General features: G+C 42.7%; 1 protein-coding gene across 1 annotated transcript in view; it reads right to left on the reverse strand.

The window, feature by feature from the left end:
• LOC121579062 (acyl-CoA synthetase short-chain family member 3, mitochondrial) overlaps positions 1 to 14,199 on the reverse strand; it is a 37,954-nt gene extending 23,755 nt beyond the window's left edge. Inside the window, exons 1-9 of the mRNA XM_045221496.1 lie at positions 13,542 to 14,199; positions 12,215 to 12,359; positions 11,950 to 12,138; positions 11,003 to 11,137; positions 9,771 to 9,911; positions 8,788 to 8,868; positions 8,572 to 8,667; positions 7,230 to 7,381; positions 2,650 to 2,753 (exon numbers count right to left, since the gene is read on the reverse strand). Of these exons, the coding sequence (XP_045077431.1) occupies positions 2,650 to 2,753; positions 7,230 to 7,381; positions 8,572 to 8,667; positions 8,788 to 8,868; positions 9,771 to 9,911; positions 11,003 to 11,137; positions 11,950 to 12,138; positions 12,215 to 12,359; positions 13,542 to 13,963 (1,465 nt within the window). The 5' untranslated portion in view covers positions 13,964 to 14,199. The remainder of the gene's footprint in view (positions 1 to 2,649; positions 2,754 to 7,229; positions 7,382 to 8,571; positions 8,668 to 8,787; positions 8,869 to 9,770; positions 9,912 to 11,002; positions 11,138 to 11,949; positions 12,139 to 12,214; positions 12,360 to 13,541) is intronic.
• Between the last annotated feature and the right edge of the window lie 2,218 nt (positions 14,200 to 16,417).

Raw genomic sequence — 16,417 nt, forward strand, 5'->3', positions numbered from 1 at the left:
AATTATTAGGAAATGGAAGACATACAAGACCACTGATAATCTCCCTCGATCTGGAGCTCCACGCAAGATCTCACCCCGTGGGGTCAAAATGAACACAAACGGTGAGCAAAAATCCCAGAACCACACGGGGGGACCTAGTGAATGACCTGCAGAGAGCTGGGACCAAAGTAACAAAGCCTACCATCAGTAACACACTACGCCGCCAGGGACTCAAATCCTGCAGTGCCAGACGTGTCCCTCTGCTTAAGCCAGTACATGTCCAGGCCCGTCTGAAGTTTGCTAGAGTGCATTTGGATGATCCAGAAGAGGATTGGGAGAATGTCATATGGTCAGATGAAACCAAAATATAACTTTTTGGTAAAAACTCAACTCGGTCGTGTTTGGAGGACAAAGAATGCTGAGTTGCATCCAAAGAACACCATACCTACTGTGAAGCATGGGGGTGAAACATCATGCTTTGGGGCTGTTTTTTCTGCAAAGGGACCAGGACGACTGATCCGTGTAAAGGAAAGAATGAATTGGGCCATGTATCGTGAGATTTTGAGTGAAAACCTCCTTCCATCAGCAAGGGCATTGAAGATGAAATGTGGCTGGGTCTTTCAGCATGACAATGATCCCAAACACACCGCCCGGGCAACGAAGGAGTGGCTTCGTAAGAAGCATTTCAAGGTCCTGGAGTGGCCTAGCCAGTCTCCAGATCTCAACCCCATAGAAAATCTTTGGAGGGAGTTGAAAGTCCGTGTTGCCCAGCGACAGCCCCAAAACATCACTGCTCTAGAGGAGATCGGCATGGAGGAATGGGCCAAAATACCAGCAACAGTGTGTGAAAACCTTGTGAAGACTTACAGAAAACGTTTGACCTGTGTCATTGCCAACAAAGGGTATATAACAAAGTATTGAGAAACTTTTGTTATTGACCAAATACTTATTTTTCCACCATAATTTGCAAATAAATTCATTAAAAATCCTACAATGTGATTTTATGGATTTTTTTTCTCATTTTGTCTGTCATAGTTGACGTGTACTTATGATGGAAATTACAGGCCTCTCTCATCTTTTTAAGTGGGAGAACTTGCACAATTGGTGGCTGACTAAATACTTTTTTCCCCCACTGTATTTGCTTGACAATCACCGGCTGACAAAATGTCATGACTGCCACAGCCTAGGTGCAACTCAATATTAGGAAGGTGTTCCTAATGTTTGGTATACTCAGTGTATATATAGGCTTTTGAGAAAACCAAAGCAACCTAATGGTCATCTGAAAAGACAAAGGAAGACTCATACTGTATATTGTATCAACTGGAGTTGTTGCACTGTGGCACCTTGGCTCATGATAACTAACATTACAGTGGATGACACAGTAAAACACCAAAAGCCCCGTTTTGAGTGGTAACTTCTGTGGGTTACTGCTGCTGAGTTAACAACACCCACATCCAGGGAGGTCTGGGAGAGAAAGAGCCATCTCCCCAAACAGGCTAATCTGGGCTGAGATCCAAGACAGTGTTAGGTGGATCCTCTCTCACTCTCACCCGTACATTCTCAAGGTCCATGTCTTTTCAACAGGGTATTGATTCTATATTTAACAGAGATATGTCTTCTCTTCCCGATCGATTCTCTGTCAGGCGTGCAGAATAATAAATAAAAAACGTACAAGGCATCCAATGCCTTTCTCGTGCCGCCTTCTCTACCACATTTATCACCGTTTCGTGGGACAGGGGGTAATCGAGCCACGCGATGGCTCGCTACCTGGAACATGGGCTGGAATCACCCACCAAGTGACTAATAGCGTCTTAGCGACTCTAAAGTCATCAGAATGTGACAGGGGAAACAGGGTGAAATGATGCAGGATAGCCCTGCACTCAAGACCCCAATTACACATCACCAATATAGACAACAGTGATGATGGATGATTGGTCAATTGGGAGGTATTATATACAAAATAAATCACACACACCAACAAGAAGAACTTCCCCTCCTTATCCATTGTAAAGCTACTAGACCATAGCATATGGTCTATGAATTATGAACTGCTTTGAAATTACTAGTATTAATGAGGTTAGATTGAGAAGCTGATTAAGTTAATTGGGTGGATGTGGGAGCATAGTGAAAGCCTTAGGACCAGAGAAGAGCAGCCCCAAATCATTGTGGGCTAATTCTTCTTCTTAGCACGGCACTTAGTGAAAGAAATGCCCTTTCCTCTGGGGTTCCGTACACAGAATAAGTGTGAAGGATGAATTAAATCGGAAGCATAGTCCATGCACTTCATCCCTGCAGGGGGCTTTCAAGGAATAGTTATACTGTGGAGATATGGCAATTTTTTACACCTTCTCAAGGCCAAATTAATGTCAATGGGCTGATCAAATACTACCAAGACCGCAATAACAATTCACTCACATTGACAATTTCAGAGTACACCCCTAAAATAGACTAAAACTATAATAGATGTAAATTCTCAAAAGGTGTTCAGAGAATAGGGTCCTGCATTTATAATTTGTTACAACTATTCTGTCATTCTGAGCCTTTAAATGAGATATAGGGGAGATGTTGGGTCAGATGTAGTACCATAGCCGGTATCAAGAAAACTACCCATCGTCCTAGTGTAACATGGAGTGTCCATTGTGAGGTTCCAGTCGCTAATGAAAGTCTTACCAGTCTGCCACCAGTGGTCCAGTACAGGCACGCCAAAGCTCCTTTTGGCCCAGTTCAGAGTCTCCACGTCACAGCGCTCTCCAGCCAAGAAAAGGCTCTTCAATCTGGAGGAGCAGAGAGAACAGTCAAGCTCTATAGGCCAGTACAGTGTAACAGAGTAGTGGTAGATCTATAATTAAGCAATAAGGCCCGAGGGGGAGTGGTATATGACCAATATACCATGGCTAAGGGCTGTTCTTAGCACGACGCAACGCGGAGTGCCTGGATACAGCCCTTAGCCATGGTATATTGGCCATATACCACAAACCCCAGAGGTGCCTTACTGCTATTATAAACTGGTTACCAACGTAATTAGAACAGTAAAAATAAATGGTTTGTCATACCCGTGGTATATGGTCTACAGCTTCAGCCAATCAGCATTCACAGCTCGAATCACCCAAACAATATAACAGCCAAGGAATGTTACAATTTTCTTAACACAACAATGATTCCCTACCAGTGTTTCCCTTTAAGTGTTTTCAAGTAATCTAAAAGTGAGTTGCGCCAGTGGCAGGGTGAATAGAACAATAAGATAGAGTTTTCCCATTAGACTATAATTGCCTTACGAGTCTCAGACAAACTTGCACAAAAACATGTACACAAAACAGCCCATATTGTTTCTGTTGATCTGAGTAAGTAAAAATCCCCCTCTAGCTGTGGTTATACAGATAAAGCCATGCTAATCTTCACTCAGGGACCTTGACATGGTCTGATTAAGCAGAGAAGACTTCACTTGCTGCCAAAGTGTCTGAGGCCATACAGTTTCCATGGCCTCGTGCCACACATAACAACTCAAGGAATTCTAATTCGCATAGGCCTCAGAGGAGGCTGGTGGGAGGAGCTATATGAGGATGGGCTCATTGTAATGGCTGGAATGGAATCAATGGAACAGTATCAAACATATGGAAACCACATGTTTGACTCCGTTCCATGCTGTACATTCCATTCCAGTCATTACAATGAGCCTGTCCTCCTATAGCTTCTCCCACCATCCTCCTCTGATTGGTCTGTTATCTGGGTCAGGGTGAGGGTCTTGGTGTAATCTGAATGAGAATGGGTAGAAGAAGCAGGGTCACAGATCTCTACATAACATCCAGAGAATCACTCTGCTGCTCTTCGCTCCGTATTCTACACAGCATGCCAATTTAAATTTAAATCTCACCAGTGTCACCTTGCCCTGAGTTCCCTGCTTCTACTCTGGAACAATCTGACCACAGATGTTGGGAGGGGAGGGGGGAGACAGGCAGCCTTGGATGGTTGGATCTGTGTGTAATTCATGCAAGTGGGTGGGTGAAGGCCTAGCACATTTCTCCATATCTTTACAGGCCCAGATTCAGCCTTGGACAGGCAACAATAGTCCCACAGTACTATACCTAACATAGTCCCACTGGGGAAGTTTGTGTCTCATTAACAACAATGAGTGGAAACATTCGCCCCCATAATTGCGTTTAGTGTGCATGTGCTTGTGTGTATGTGTGTGTGCTTGTGTATGTGTGTGGCTGCGTATGTGCAATGAGAATGTATATCAACCGCACATATATTCCTTGAAAGATGGCACATGATATCCCAGGTACTGCATGATATAAATCCTGCAAATGTTAAGCAAACAGGCAGAGTGAGTCACAAGCCAGAAGTCAGTGAGCCAAGCTTCCTGGTGCTACAAGCTGGAAAATGTTATTGACTGAAGTCATGAACTTTGTCATCCATTTAAGTAAGAGTCTGCTCTGTCTGTGAGCTTTGAGTTAGTGCTCCGGGCTATGTTAATAAGGTCTATGAAATGGTGCTTGCTCCATGGTGCTGTGATTGTTCCTCTGGGTGGGTTGAACAGTACAGCTAGACACTGCTCCTACTCCAAAGGGGTGACGAGTAAAATTGCTCAAGCTCGCTGATAATGCTCCAAGGCCATTACAGTGCAGAACCATTCCACGGAAGCAGCTCATGTGTCGTAATAACAATAGTCATCGTGAAGTACCAAGAGTGGATGAAATACTGGGCTGAAAATGGCAATTTTGTGGTTTTGGCATATCTGCACCTTGCAACACTTGGAAAGTGCTACACAGGCAAATCTGACTTTCTGAAAAGCAGCACATAGGAAAGTGCATTCATAATGGCTTTGTGGTGCTGGAAGAGGCAAGCACTCTGGCCATGCCCTTCCAGTGCCTTCTTCTTCTTCTTTGTTTTTTGGGCGAATCGCAACCAACTGATAGGTGCATACACCGCTACCTACTGTACTGGACCTATCTATCCTCCCAACGCCTTTCCGGCACCTTCCCTGTTGGGAGGCTAATGGAGCCCAGCTGAGGATAATAAGTCAATCAAGTGTGTGATTGGCTGGACAATCAGTCCCAACAGTTGATTAGGCTGCTGCTGCTCACACTCGAGGGAGATGACTGGAGACAGCAGCAAACAGGTTGGGGCTGAAAGACGCTCGGTTTAAGATAACCTTTGTTATTTGAAGCTATACTTTAAATTTCTTATTTGTAAGCATTTCTGTTGGTAAGTGATGTAATAAAGCCTCATTTCTGTTGGTAAGTGATGTAATAAAGCCTCATTTCTGTTGGTAAGTGATGTAATAAAGCCTCATTTCTGTTGGTAAATTGTGTAATATAAAGTTTGAAGTGTTTACTCTACCTCACTGACCCTCTGTACCCGGAGACCCTATTAGCTCTGGCCCATGGCAGTGGCTTCTCCCCAGGCTGTGTCACAGGCGGCAATAATTACTATGGGCTCTGTGGTATATTTTAGCACAGGAATTGGTGCAATTAGCTACGCATGTGGCGTAACTGAGCTAGGAGCTGAGAAGAGGCTACTGCAGTGAGCTTATCAGAGAGAGAGAGCGAGAGTGATGAATATTTCATATGCTATCCACCCCTGGGCTACGGCACCCACATCATATTACTACTGAACTGTCTATGGCCTACTGATAGTGGTGCAATAAACACTGAGGAGATACCAGCAACAACCAGTTCATAGGAGCAACCATTCACACGTGAATTAAGGCAAGAGTCCTTTGAGGAACATTTGAGTGTCTTAATACTTAATGATGTGTTCTCAAAACGCTTGCCTTTCAAACTACAAGTTTATAATCAATTCATGAGAAAGAGGGGAAATAGAGTTGATGTTTTAATTGACATTAATTGCTATTGTATTCAACTTTACTGGACTGCGTTCTTTTTACATTCACTGAGAACATCCAATTTCCTGAGCTGTCAAATAATAATATAATAATAATATGCCATTTAGCAGACGCTTTTATCTAAAGCGACTTACAGTCATGTGTGCATACATTTTTACGTATGGGTGGTCCCGGGGATCCAACCCACTACCCTGGGTTGGATCCCCGTAATAACACGTTTAGTGTCTGCTGCTTCCTGCCCCAGACTGTTAATGCTGCTACCTGTTTGGTAGTAGAGGAGTGAGAAGAATACATTTGATGGTTGTCCATTTTGTCTCCAGGCAAGGAAACACAAAGGTCAACCGGATATTCAACTACTGTCTGAGTCTGTCTGGATTCTAGAAACAAACTATATTTCATTGCTGTTGTGTTTGTGCCTCAATTCTCTCTCAGTGAATTGCAGTAGTCTTTCACTAACCTGCTCCCTCTGGGAGAAAGACAGTCATGGAAAGATGTTGCATGGCACATGACTAAACCAACAACTGAAGCATAGTCCATCATAACAACTAGTAGAAAGAATGTCATGTTAAAGTCCAGGGAAAACAATGAATTCAATCCCTTTGGGATTTGTGTCTCAGGTCTGGCTGGAGCAGTCGAGGCAAAACACTGTTCACAAACAGCACACAAAATACCTTCAAATTCCCCACATACAGATGATTAAATGGCAAACTATAACCAAAGGTCAAAGACCCCTGCTTTATGACTGCGTGCAACAGGTGTGGGGAAAAAGCTAAATAAGTGGAGTTACCACCACTTCCCCTCTATTTTCACATTATACCTGCTCGACTGTGATATTGTTTCAAAATATTAAGGAACCAAAACTGTATTTTCAACAGATTTATTATCAATATAAATTATGACATTTCCCATGGGGATAACAATCACTTCAGTCCCTGGAACCAGGCACCATCAAAGATGGCGTTGCCTGGGGCTCTCTACAGCACTCAGTGATTCCCTGTGTGTTTAGCAGCGTGGCAGCAGCACAGAATGATTTAATAGGAATGAATGCCTTGCCGCTGTGTTTTATCCATCCTGATTAAACCTCAATCAGGTCTAAATGAGAACACAGGTCCTGAGTGATGAGCCTGGGCATGACAGGGACACTGCTCCAGCAGATGGACAGAGACTAACAAGAGAGTGGGCAGGCAGCGCCAAAACCTTCACCCAGTGGGGGACAACACTGGATATGGATGAAAGGTATCCAGTCCCTGGACGTTAATAGGAAAACACTCCTTTATTGGGAATGAAGGGTAGGCCTACTTCAAGTGGGCAGAAAAGGTACAAAACAGAGCTGGCCATGACAGTTGTTGAATGGTCCATCTCTGCAGTGTTATGTCAGTATGTGGGGATTGGGTGGTGAGTGTACCTGGTGAGTGGGTACTGAGCCCCCATGGCAGCCTGGGTGTCCTGCTGGCGGATGGCTCGGATGGCAGTGGGCGCGGTGAACATGGAGGAACAACCATGCTCTGACAGGACGCGGAAGAACGCCCCGGCATCCGGCGTCCCAACAGGCTTGCCCTGCAGAGAGAGAGAGAGAGAGATCTGTTACAAACCCAAACAGCCTGAGGACATAAGCTTACATGAACACGCCAATTGGGTATTGAAGTGTAGCGGTACATTCAGAGCAAGCTGTTTTTACAAAAGCTTGCGGTAGTAATGACACAGCCAGCCAACTATCACGCAGAAGAACAGTACTAAGGTCATAAAGTTTTGTTCCTATTGGAAAGAGTGGAAGGCGAGTGAGCAGTCCTATGCAGTGAAAAGTGACGTTCCACTACATTAACACTTTCACTCTGCAAACAGAATGAAGAGACAAAATTATATTTGGAGCCCAGCCTTGCAGACAGATGGGCTGAAACTGATGAATAGAAACAAGATTACTCTATTGAGAAAGTATTGTGCACCAACAAAAGTCGTAGTGAGGAAGAGCCCATGGGCGAGTGGAACCGATATTAATTCTCTAAAGGTTCAGTCGGCGAGGTGGCTCCTACAGTAAGTAGAGAGAGAGGTGTGTGTGAGAGAGAGAGAGAGAAAGGGGCAGATTAAAATGAGCTGGGAAAACAACAACAGACCCGAGGGCCTTGTGAATATTTGTGACGGTGTATTGATCAGTGAGAGGACAGAAGGTCTTGTGTGGAGCAGGGTAGACAGGAGCAGTGCATTCCACAAGACAAACGCAGCCACGGACAACAGGCTCTGGTTAAAGCCTGGCTGATGAATTCAACCCCCACCACCAATCCTACAACAGCCACAGAGACCAAAAGGCTAATGAGGCGGATAGCATCCATGTGCAGTCCTACCTCCCCACCCCTCTCTCCCAACCCCTGGGGTCATTTACCCAGGGCACAAACACAGCAGAATCACCAGCAGCTCTTCATACAAATAACTTCCACAAACCAACCTAACTGGGCCTTTCGAGCCAGTGAATATTGGTTTAATGAGGCCGGGGTAAATTTGCAATGATGATCATGCGCATGAATATCAAGAGGCCGGTCATCTGAAACCACATATAATCATGCGTCATTAGGAGTCCATTTTTCTTGCGCTCATTATCGTTAAATACAGTGATCTGTGAGGCATTTGGAATCACTGAGTGAAAGGGACAAGACCTTGAGAAAGTTGAGTTTGCTTGTTTTTCTGGAGTCAATTGACCAATAGCGACCCGTTCACGTCATTATAGTAGGCCTACTGTAGGCTACGGTACATACCTCGTATAGAATGGTGGTGTTGCCGTGGAGAAGAGGGGCATAGCAAATGTAGGAGTGGCCCACTACCCAGCCCAGGTCAGACGCTGCCCACCATACCTAGCAGTGTAGGCAGAGAAAGATGAGAGAATGCATACTGTACTATGTTTGTGCATGCATATGGTATATGTTCTGTAATACAATAATAAAGAACACATGAGATGTTTCACATTGACTTACTTCACCAGGCTTGAGGGCATAAATGTTTGCCATGGTCCACGTCAACATCACAGCGTACCCAGCAGTGTCCCTAACAACGCCCTGAGGTAGAGACGTAGAAAAGAGGCGAATGTTGATGCAAGACGAATGCAACAAGCTCTCAACAGGTTTAGTTTTTTATTTTACATCAAACCCTTGTATAAATCACCTCTGGAAAAAAAAACTTTTTCAAGGCAACTATTTTGTCAGGCCATCTTTGCTATGTTTTTGAACATGTATGGTAATATAACCTGTAGGAGTTCAGCTGTGTCCTCCATAGATCTCACTGGTGACTATGAGTCTGAGAGAACAGCAGGCTATAATGGAGGACCTCGCCAGCGGGTGGATATTTCATATTACCTGGGTGCCAAAGACAAAGGGAGCTATCTGGAGCTGTGTTTTTCCAATTTAGAGACGCCTCTGGGCAATTTTTCAACCTCCTGCATGGTTCACCTCATATTCAGTACTACCGTTTCTGGTTTAAACACCGTCTCATCTATCTCATGGTGGTAAAGTTTAGAATGAACTGTAATCACATTTGCAGAGCCATAGAAAGTCTACTGCATCATATGATACTCATCTCTTGCATTAAACTGTGAAATTGACTGGTTTCCTTGTGATAAAAGTCGTCAGACCCCACTGGGCAAAAACTGGTTGAATCAACGTTGTTTCCATGTCATTTTAACCAAAAATGCAATGTGATGATGTTGAATCAAAATGGAAAACAGATTGGATTTGAAAAAAGTAATCAATGTAAGGGAATTTATTATGTTTATTCACCCAACTTTTAACCTAAATCCAATGACATGGTGACATTTTTTGTTGATTTCATGTTGATTTCACGTTAGTTGACAACTCAACCAAATGTAAATCAAACCTAGACGTTGAACTGATGTCTGTTCCCGGTGGGACTTTACACTCCTTCCAGTAATGAACATGTGTTGTGTCTAGTCAGAGTGGTTTACCTTAGGAGTGCCGGTGGTCCCAGACGTGTAGAGGACGTATAGAGGATGGCTGGCAGGGAGAGACACACAGTCATGAGGACGTGCAGTGGACATCTCCTCCTCCCAGTCCAGACTGAGGTCAGGATGCATGGACACCTTCTCCTGTTGCAGACAATCAACCAGAAGAGATGCATTCATTTCCATGACATATTCAAGAGAGACACATTCAATCATTTTTACCATGTGGACATAAAAGACAGATTAAAACAGAGCCATTAGTTGTGCACAAATCAACAAGTGCCTTTTCATAGTGATTACTAGAGTGGTTTAAGATTCATAAGAGGGGCAATATACCGACCTCAACAAAAAAAGGGGGGGCTCACTATTCTTCAACAGGGGAGGTGTAGTGATTTGCTCAGACAGTTTCCATGACAACACACAACATATCACCTTAAAAGTATTCTCCCTGTGTTGCATAATCAAAAATAGCTACTAGGGTAATTGAGCATAAAGGTAACGCAGCAGCACTCACGGTCTGGGTGCAAAGCCCCAGACATTCTGATACATTCCAAACATAAGTGGTACTAATAAAATAGACGTGAAAGATTACCTGAGGAGAGTGATTGCAATACCTGGCAAAGCATTTTTAGAATGATTTCCTTGAGCACAGATTCGGCTGTTTTTATGTACGAGTTGAGAAGAAACTCATTTCAGTTTGCTGGAGTGCCAACACATTAATGTAAATGGCTGCTGGCTGTTTTGGAGGAAATGGACTGTCTTTTATTCTACCGGTTCAGCCTGGTTTCACTCTGACCCTGTGCCAAACTCCCCACCACGGCCTGGTACCCATCTCAGCGTTGCATGATTCAGTCCCACAGCGGGGGGAAAAAACACACACATTTGCATTTTCATTCACTGAGCATTGACTCACACACCTCATGTGCACCGGTTCTCTCTCCCACCTTTGTTTCAACAGGCTGTTTAGGAGCGACAGATCTGTCGAACCATCCATAACTCCATACAAACTCACGGCTGAAATAATCTGATTTATATACACTGGAATCGGATTCGTGGTCTATTCAGGAAGTAATAGAATTACGTAACCGCTAGAGAGGATAATGTAAAACTATTGCATGTCAACAGAGCTATTGTCTTTGGGAAATGACAGGCATCTCTCTGAGAGAGTTGACGTTAGTGAGTTAGGCCTTACCACAGCATAACATAGAACAGTATTCTATCTCTATGGGCCTCACCATGTTGGGCCGGTTGTAGATGAGGACCTTGGAGGGATTGTGAGAGCTGAGCTCCAGGGCTTTCTCTACCAGGGGGATATACTCCACTCTCCTGCCAGGCTCAATGCCAAAGGAGGCCGTCACTATCATCTTGGGCTGAAAGACACGGCATTCACACAGTGTGTTAGTGGTGCCTCTTAAAAAATAACAAACGAAACAAGACCTAAGAGATGTGATACAACACAGTTTAACAAATGCATTAGTCTGAAATGTACTTTGGAACATTCTGAAAGGCCATGTTCTGATTATGTAATGTACTGTAAGTCAATATGACCGATTTTACCTCTCAATTACTATTTGCACACTAATCAAATGTAATAAGGGATCTGAAATTACTGTCTCATTCAACATAGAATGAGTGTCTCTAATATTTCATTCATTCTAATACAATATAAAACAGGCTAATCAATTCTACCCAGCCATGGTGGAGGTGCTCCTCTCTGAATGTTGTATACTGTAGGCATAGAACTTAAACGGCTTTAAGGTCTGGCTTATATAGCTTAAAAGGATTTCAGTATATCCAATTCAGCGTTAGAGTCGCATACTGGCTAATATCCCTGCTGCTTTGATGAAATTCCTCCAACAAAATACTTCACTTGGCTTCAGTGAGACCTTTATCTACTGTAATATTTCTATCTATGTGACTGTGAAAGTGGACCATCAACTCTTCTATAAAGGGTCCTATAAATGTGGCATGTACATTTCACACTTAACCATTCAACCATTAAACAGATCTGACAGTGGAGACAATCCTAAATATATTTTGGGTGCATGGTCCATTTAAAACTAAATTGACATGTTTAGTATTATGTTGAAACTGTTGCATTTCACTGATGTAGCAAAATACGAAGGAATCCCAGCACATCAAACTAAAAAGACACAATGTGAAGCTATGATGGTAGGCTGACCTTGGCATGGTCAATGCGGACAGACAGCTCTTTGGAGGCGAATCCCCCAAAAATTAGGCTGTGGGGGGCTCCGATCCTGGCACAGGCTAGCATGGTGAACATGGCCTGGGGCACCATGGGCATGTAGATGACCACCAGGTCGCCCTTCCACACCCCGTGTTTCACCAGGACCCCAGCCAGCCTGGACACCTGGGCAGAGAGGAGGGGAAGGGGTTACATTCTAATTAAATATCTACAGTGTGAAAAGTTTTGTTAAGATTATTACCTGTTCCTGTAGTTCTCTAAAAGTGATTATCTGCTTAGTTCCAGTCACTGGGCTGTCATAAATGATGGCCGGTTGATCTCCCCGTCCACTCTCGACATGGCGATCCACTGCATTATGGCAAACATTCAACTTCCCCCCACCAAACCTTACACAGAGAAAACCCAACATTAGAGACAGCATATTGTCATTAAATAACTACTGTAATACGTTCACTATAGATGTATCAATGTTATGAAATAACAAAGATAACAGTAAGCACAGTAGCTAGGTCTACATTTAGAGAACGTGTATGATAAGATAAGGGCTGAACAGACAAAAATGTCGGTTTTTCCTGCAACGTACAGGATCTGTCTACAACGCCAGATATTTTGATGAAATGGGAGTCTCAACTCATTATGAGCTCTGTTGAGGTACTGAGGTGCTGAGACAAGCAGATGGTGTCTGGGTTCCTGTTGTTTTAATTATGCACCCACACAGAAAGATGAGACATCATGCACAGTTGCTCACTAGCCACGCCTTGATTCTAACACTATTACAACACTGAGGTCAATCTAGAGAGCATAGAGGATATTTACCATGCAGAATTAAAGGTTAATCTTGTGTGGTCAGCCATCAAATACTTCGGACGGCTATGCATGGTTTAATAATGTGACCTTGGTGCACACAATTAATTCTGACCATTAAAAAATATCTAATGATTAAGTACAAGTGCATGATATTTCACTATTGGATAGTCATAGACTAACTGTATGTACAGTGTACCTAAACCTATCGTCCAAACATCTAACGCTTTCAAGTAGTAGGATAAATTGTATAGCGCCAAGGTGGTAGGTGGCGGTAGTGCACAGAACACGTCATGTGCAAGGCGTCAACGCCACTCCTTCAATATATTTTTGACGAAAATGAAAACGTTTCAGTTTGTCACTTTCACAAGGTTGGAGTAATAACATTGGCTCGAATCTACTTTGTGCCTTAAGATTTCGAGAAAATTAACAACTAAGGAAGATTTTTTCAGTTATCTCATTTACATCTCAAACCCCGGCCTGGTCAGTTTTGCAAGCGTTCCCGGAAGTCTCGCATTGTTGCGCCTATAGGTTTAGAAACTCTTGACAGTGAATTCTACATTGCACTGAAATGAATTGCCGTAGAAAATGACATGCAGGACAATTCCCATGTAATTAATAGTAGCCTACTTGCACTGCCAGTGAATGCAGTTACTTTACCAGTGGTTGTAATATGACTAGTATTTACCATTATGCAACAAACCCGTATTTGCCGTTCACCTCATTGGTATTGATGCACTTAAACGAATCAAGTAAGTAGTTACCACTTTGGAAATATGGCATCCCCATTGTCCAGTGTTCGGCTCCATGGCTCAAACCAGGTGACATTCTGTGCTGCTTCACTCCAAAACGTTTCAGGGTCATCCCTCGCTGTTCTGAAAGCTTCGTCGTATATGTTGTTGTTTGTTGAGTATGTTCTGTTACATTGTTGCGCGAAATAACGGTTACATTGTTGCTTGTTAGTTGTTGACAAAGATGAGAGAACTCTCCACTCACGCTGCGCAGTCGCTGTCCAGGAATTATAGAAATTGAACGGTCCCAACGTTAGCCTTCTCTCGCTCCGGGTATTTGGAATGGCAAGGAAAGTGCAATAACCTTTACAAGCAATACCATTGTCTGGTCTGACATTTGCGATAATTACATTTTTAAAAGTCATACTTAATATTGTTGGCCGAAAAAGACTCATCTCTGAAGTGTTGGTAAACGAGGCAACTGAATGTGTTTCGCTCTTTAAATCTAGTTTAGAGGTGTGCTGCCAAAGACGAAAGAGGGAACCCTTGATCTCATCCGCAGATTTCTCTAGGTGTTTCTGTTCTTCAGACTCTATAGTGGCTACAGTGCCAACACTTAGAGGGAAATGCAATAGTCTCAAGGTACGCGAACTATGAACTGGATGTCGAAAGTTGAGTCAGGGGGAGTGCTTTTCTCAAGAGTAGTCAATCTTGGCACGATTCCCTTCAGATTAGTAGTGAGTGCTTGCACAAGAGAACATGCATGCACTTCTTGTTGATTTTGTCGATTTAAGAACTAGATAATAATCTAGACCAGAATGTGTTTTTGAGTCCACTGAATGGGTGAGATTTAAGACAACTCCTGCAAGTTGCTACTATGCCCAGAGAACTAATAATTTAAATACGTTTTTCCATCAATTCTTAGCCTACTAATAATTTATTTGGTACATTTAAGCAGCTACAACAACAGATTCTCAGCTAACTTCCTGTATTTCAACACATTTTGCCATGGTGCAGAAAGAAAAATGTGCAGTTTTATAATTCTATTCTACACATTTTGTCATGAGGCTCAGAGAAAAGGTTGCAGTTTCAAAGCTAATTTCCTGCAATTCTAAACGTTTTGTCATGGGTCGGGGGCGCGTGCCCTGAGTTTGGCCCTGCATACCTGTTCGGTAATCCGGCCCTGGCTATTATGCAGGAATATTTACACAGTATAGGCCTAATAAGAACATAGGAAGAGGTTGTAAAGTGTTACCCAGATTTGTATTCCTTGGTGACAAAAAGTTAGAGCTTTATCAAAAGTTTCCTAATAGATACCTTAAAGATGCTGGCCTACATTGTCTTCATAATAAGCAGTTTATAAAATACCTTGATCCCCCACAATAAATTATTTTAGTTAAACTAATGTTATGAAGTCAATAAGTACATTATTTTATTCTATCGTATTCTGTTCTAATACAAAATTATATAGGCATAAGTACATGAACAGGGTGAAGGCATTGCAAATTCATGGAGCATTGGGCACATTAAATATTTGTTCTATATTCCATATAAAATCTGAGTTGCTAATGTCGTGTTGCTGGATCCTCAGCTCACCAACAGATCTGAAGACAATTTGTTGTCTGTACAACAGTATTAAAAAATATATTCAGCCATTGGCATGTTGAATGGTGTTCAGTGAGCAGAGTTAGGTGCACACCTTGTACCCTGCTTCAGGCCCCTTACTAAAATAACCATGTCTGTTTATTTGAAACACTCAGATGTCCTGAGGTCCTTTAGGGTAAAGTTGATCTTGAATAATCTATTGAGGACTCTGATGAATGGTAAATATTGTAGTTAGAAGCTCTTTGGAAAAGCCCTGAGGGTATTTGTAAAATGGCCACAGGGAGAGCGCTTAAGGAAAATCTTGGATGTTCGAAGAAGTCAACTCCTGTCTCCTCAAGTGCAAGAGTGAACAACCTGAATTTACTTCATTATTGATCATGATTGCTGTCTCACTTCCCGTAGCATTTGCAGCATCTATAGACCTACTAGAGTGAAGAGGAATGCAATGTGGGAGATCTTGCAAACATGTTGATTGAAGTGCTTACACAAGACTTGCTTGTGCACATCTTTGTCTCGTCACACTACTGGTGTCTCTGGTTCATTGACTGCTGTCGGCTCAGATGTTGTTGCCCACGGCCCCTGCACTTCATCACTGTCATCAGCCAGTCTCTGGTAATTACCCACAATGCTGCTTACTCCCCAGAAAAATACCTATCTTGAGTTGACTCTGGTACCTGGAAACAATGATTGAGCAACTCATCAATCTGGCTGGCATTTCAGTCCAATGTGATTTACAAATGCCCTGACCAATGTTTTCCATTAGGGTTTCTCAGGCATCAATTAATGCTAAACATGTAATTCTTAGACACAGCCTTTGTGCTAACCTGCAAGTAAATGAGTTCATATATCAATTGAATGAAATGTAGGGTGTCAGTTGATTCAGTTTGCATTGGCAGAACCTTATCAACAACCTGTATTTCACAGAAAGAGATCCAGAATCCAAGTAGTGCAATGTTGGCGGATCAATTCATTTGAATTCAATCATCTTTTGACAGCACCCCTTTTGATTTGAATGAAAGCTTCCATACATATTTGCTCATTGTAGAAGTGCTCAAAAGTGACTTTTTGGACCTGAATGTCAAAACATTCAGGAGATAAAGGTGCTCAAAGTTGATCCATTTTGCATACCCCACCATACCATGAGACATCCATGTCTTCATCACTGGAAAAGATAAACGGTTGAGATGTATATAATTTACAAGCTTACAAACAACAGGGTTGTCAAACTATTTTATAATTTCTGAAAAAAAAGAAGAAAAAAAAAATATATAAAAAAGTATATATTTTTAAACTTTTAATGTCAA

Source organism: Coregonus clupeaformis, chromosome 7 (assembly GCF_020615455.1).
Source record: "Coregonus clupeaformis isolate EN_2021a chromosome 7, ASM2061545v1, whole genome shotgun sequence".
In the NCBI taxonomy this organism is placed as follows: Eukaryota; Metazoa; Chordata; class Actinopteri; order Salmoniformes; family Salmonidae; genus Coregonus; species Coregonus clupeaformis.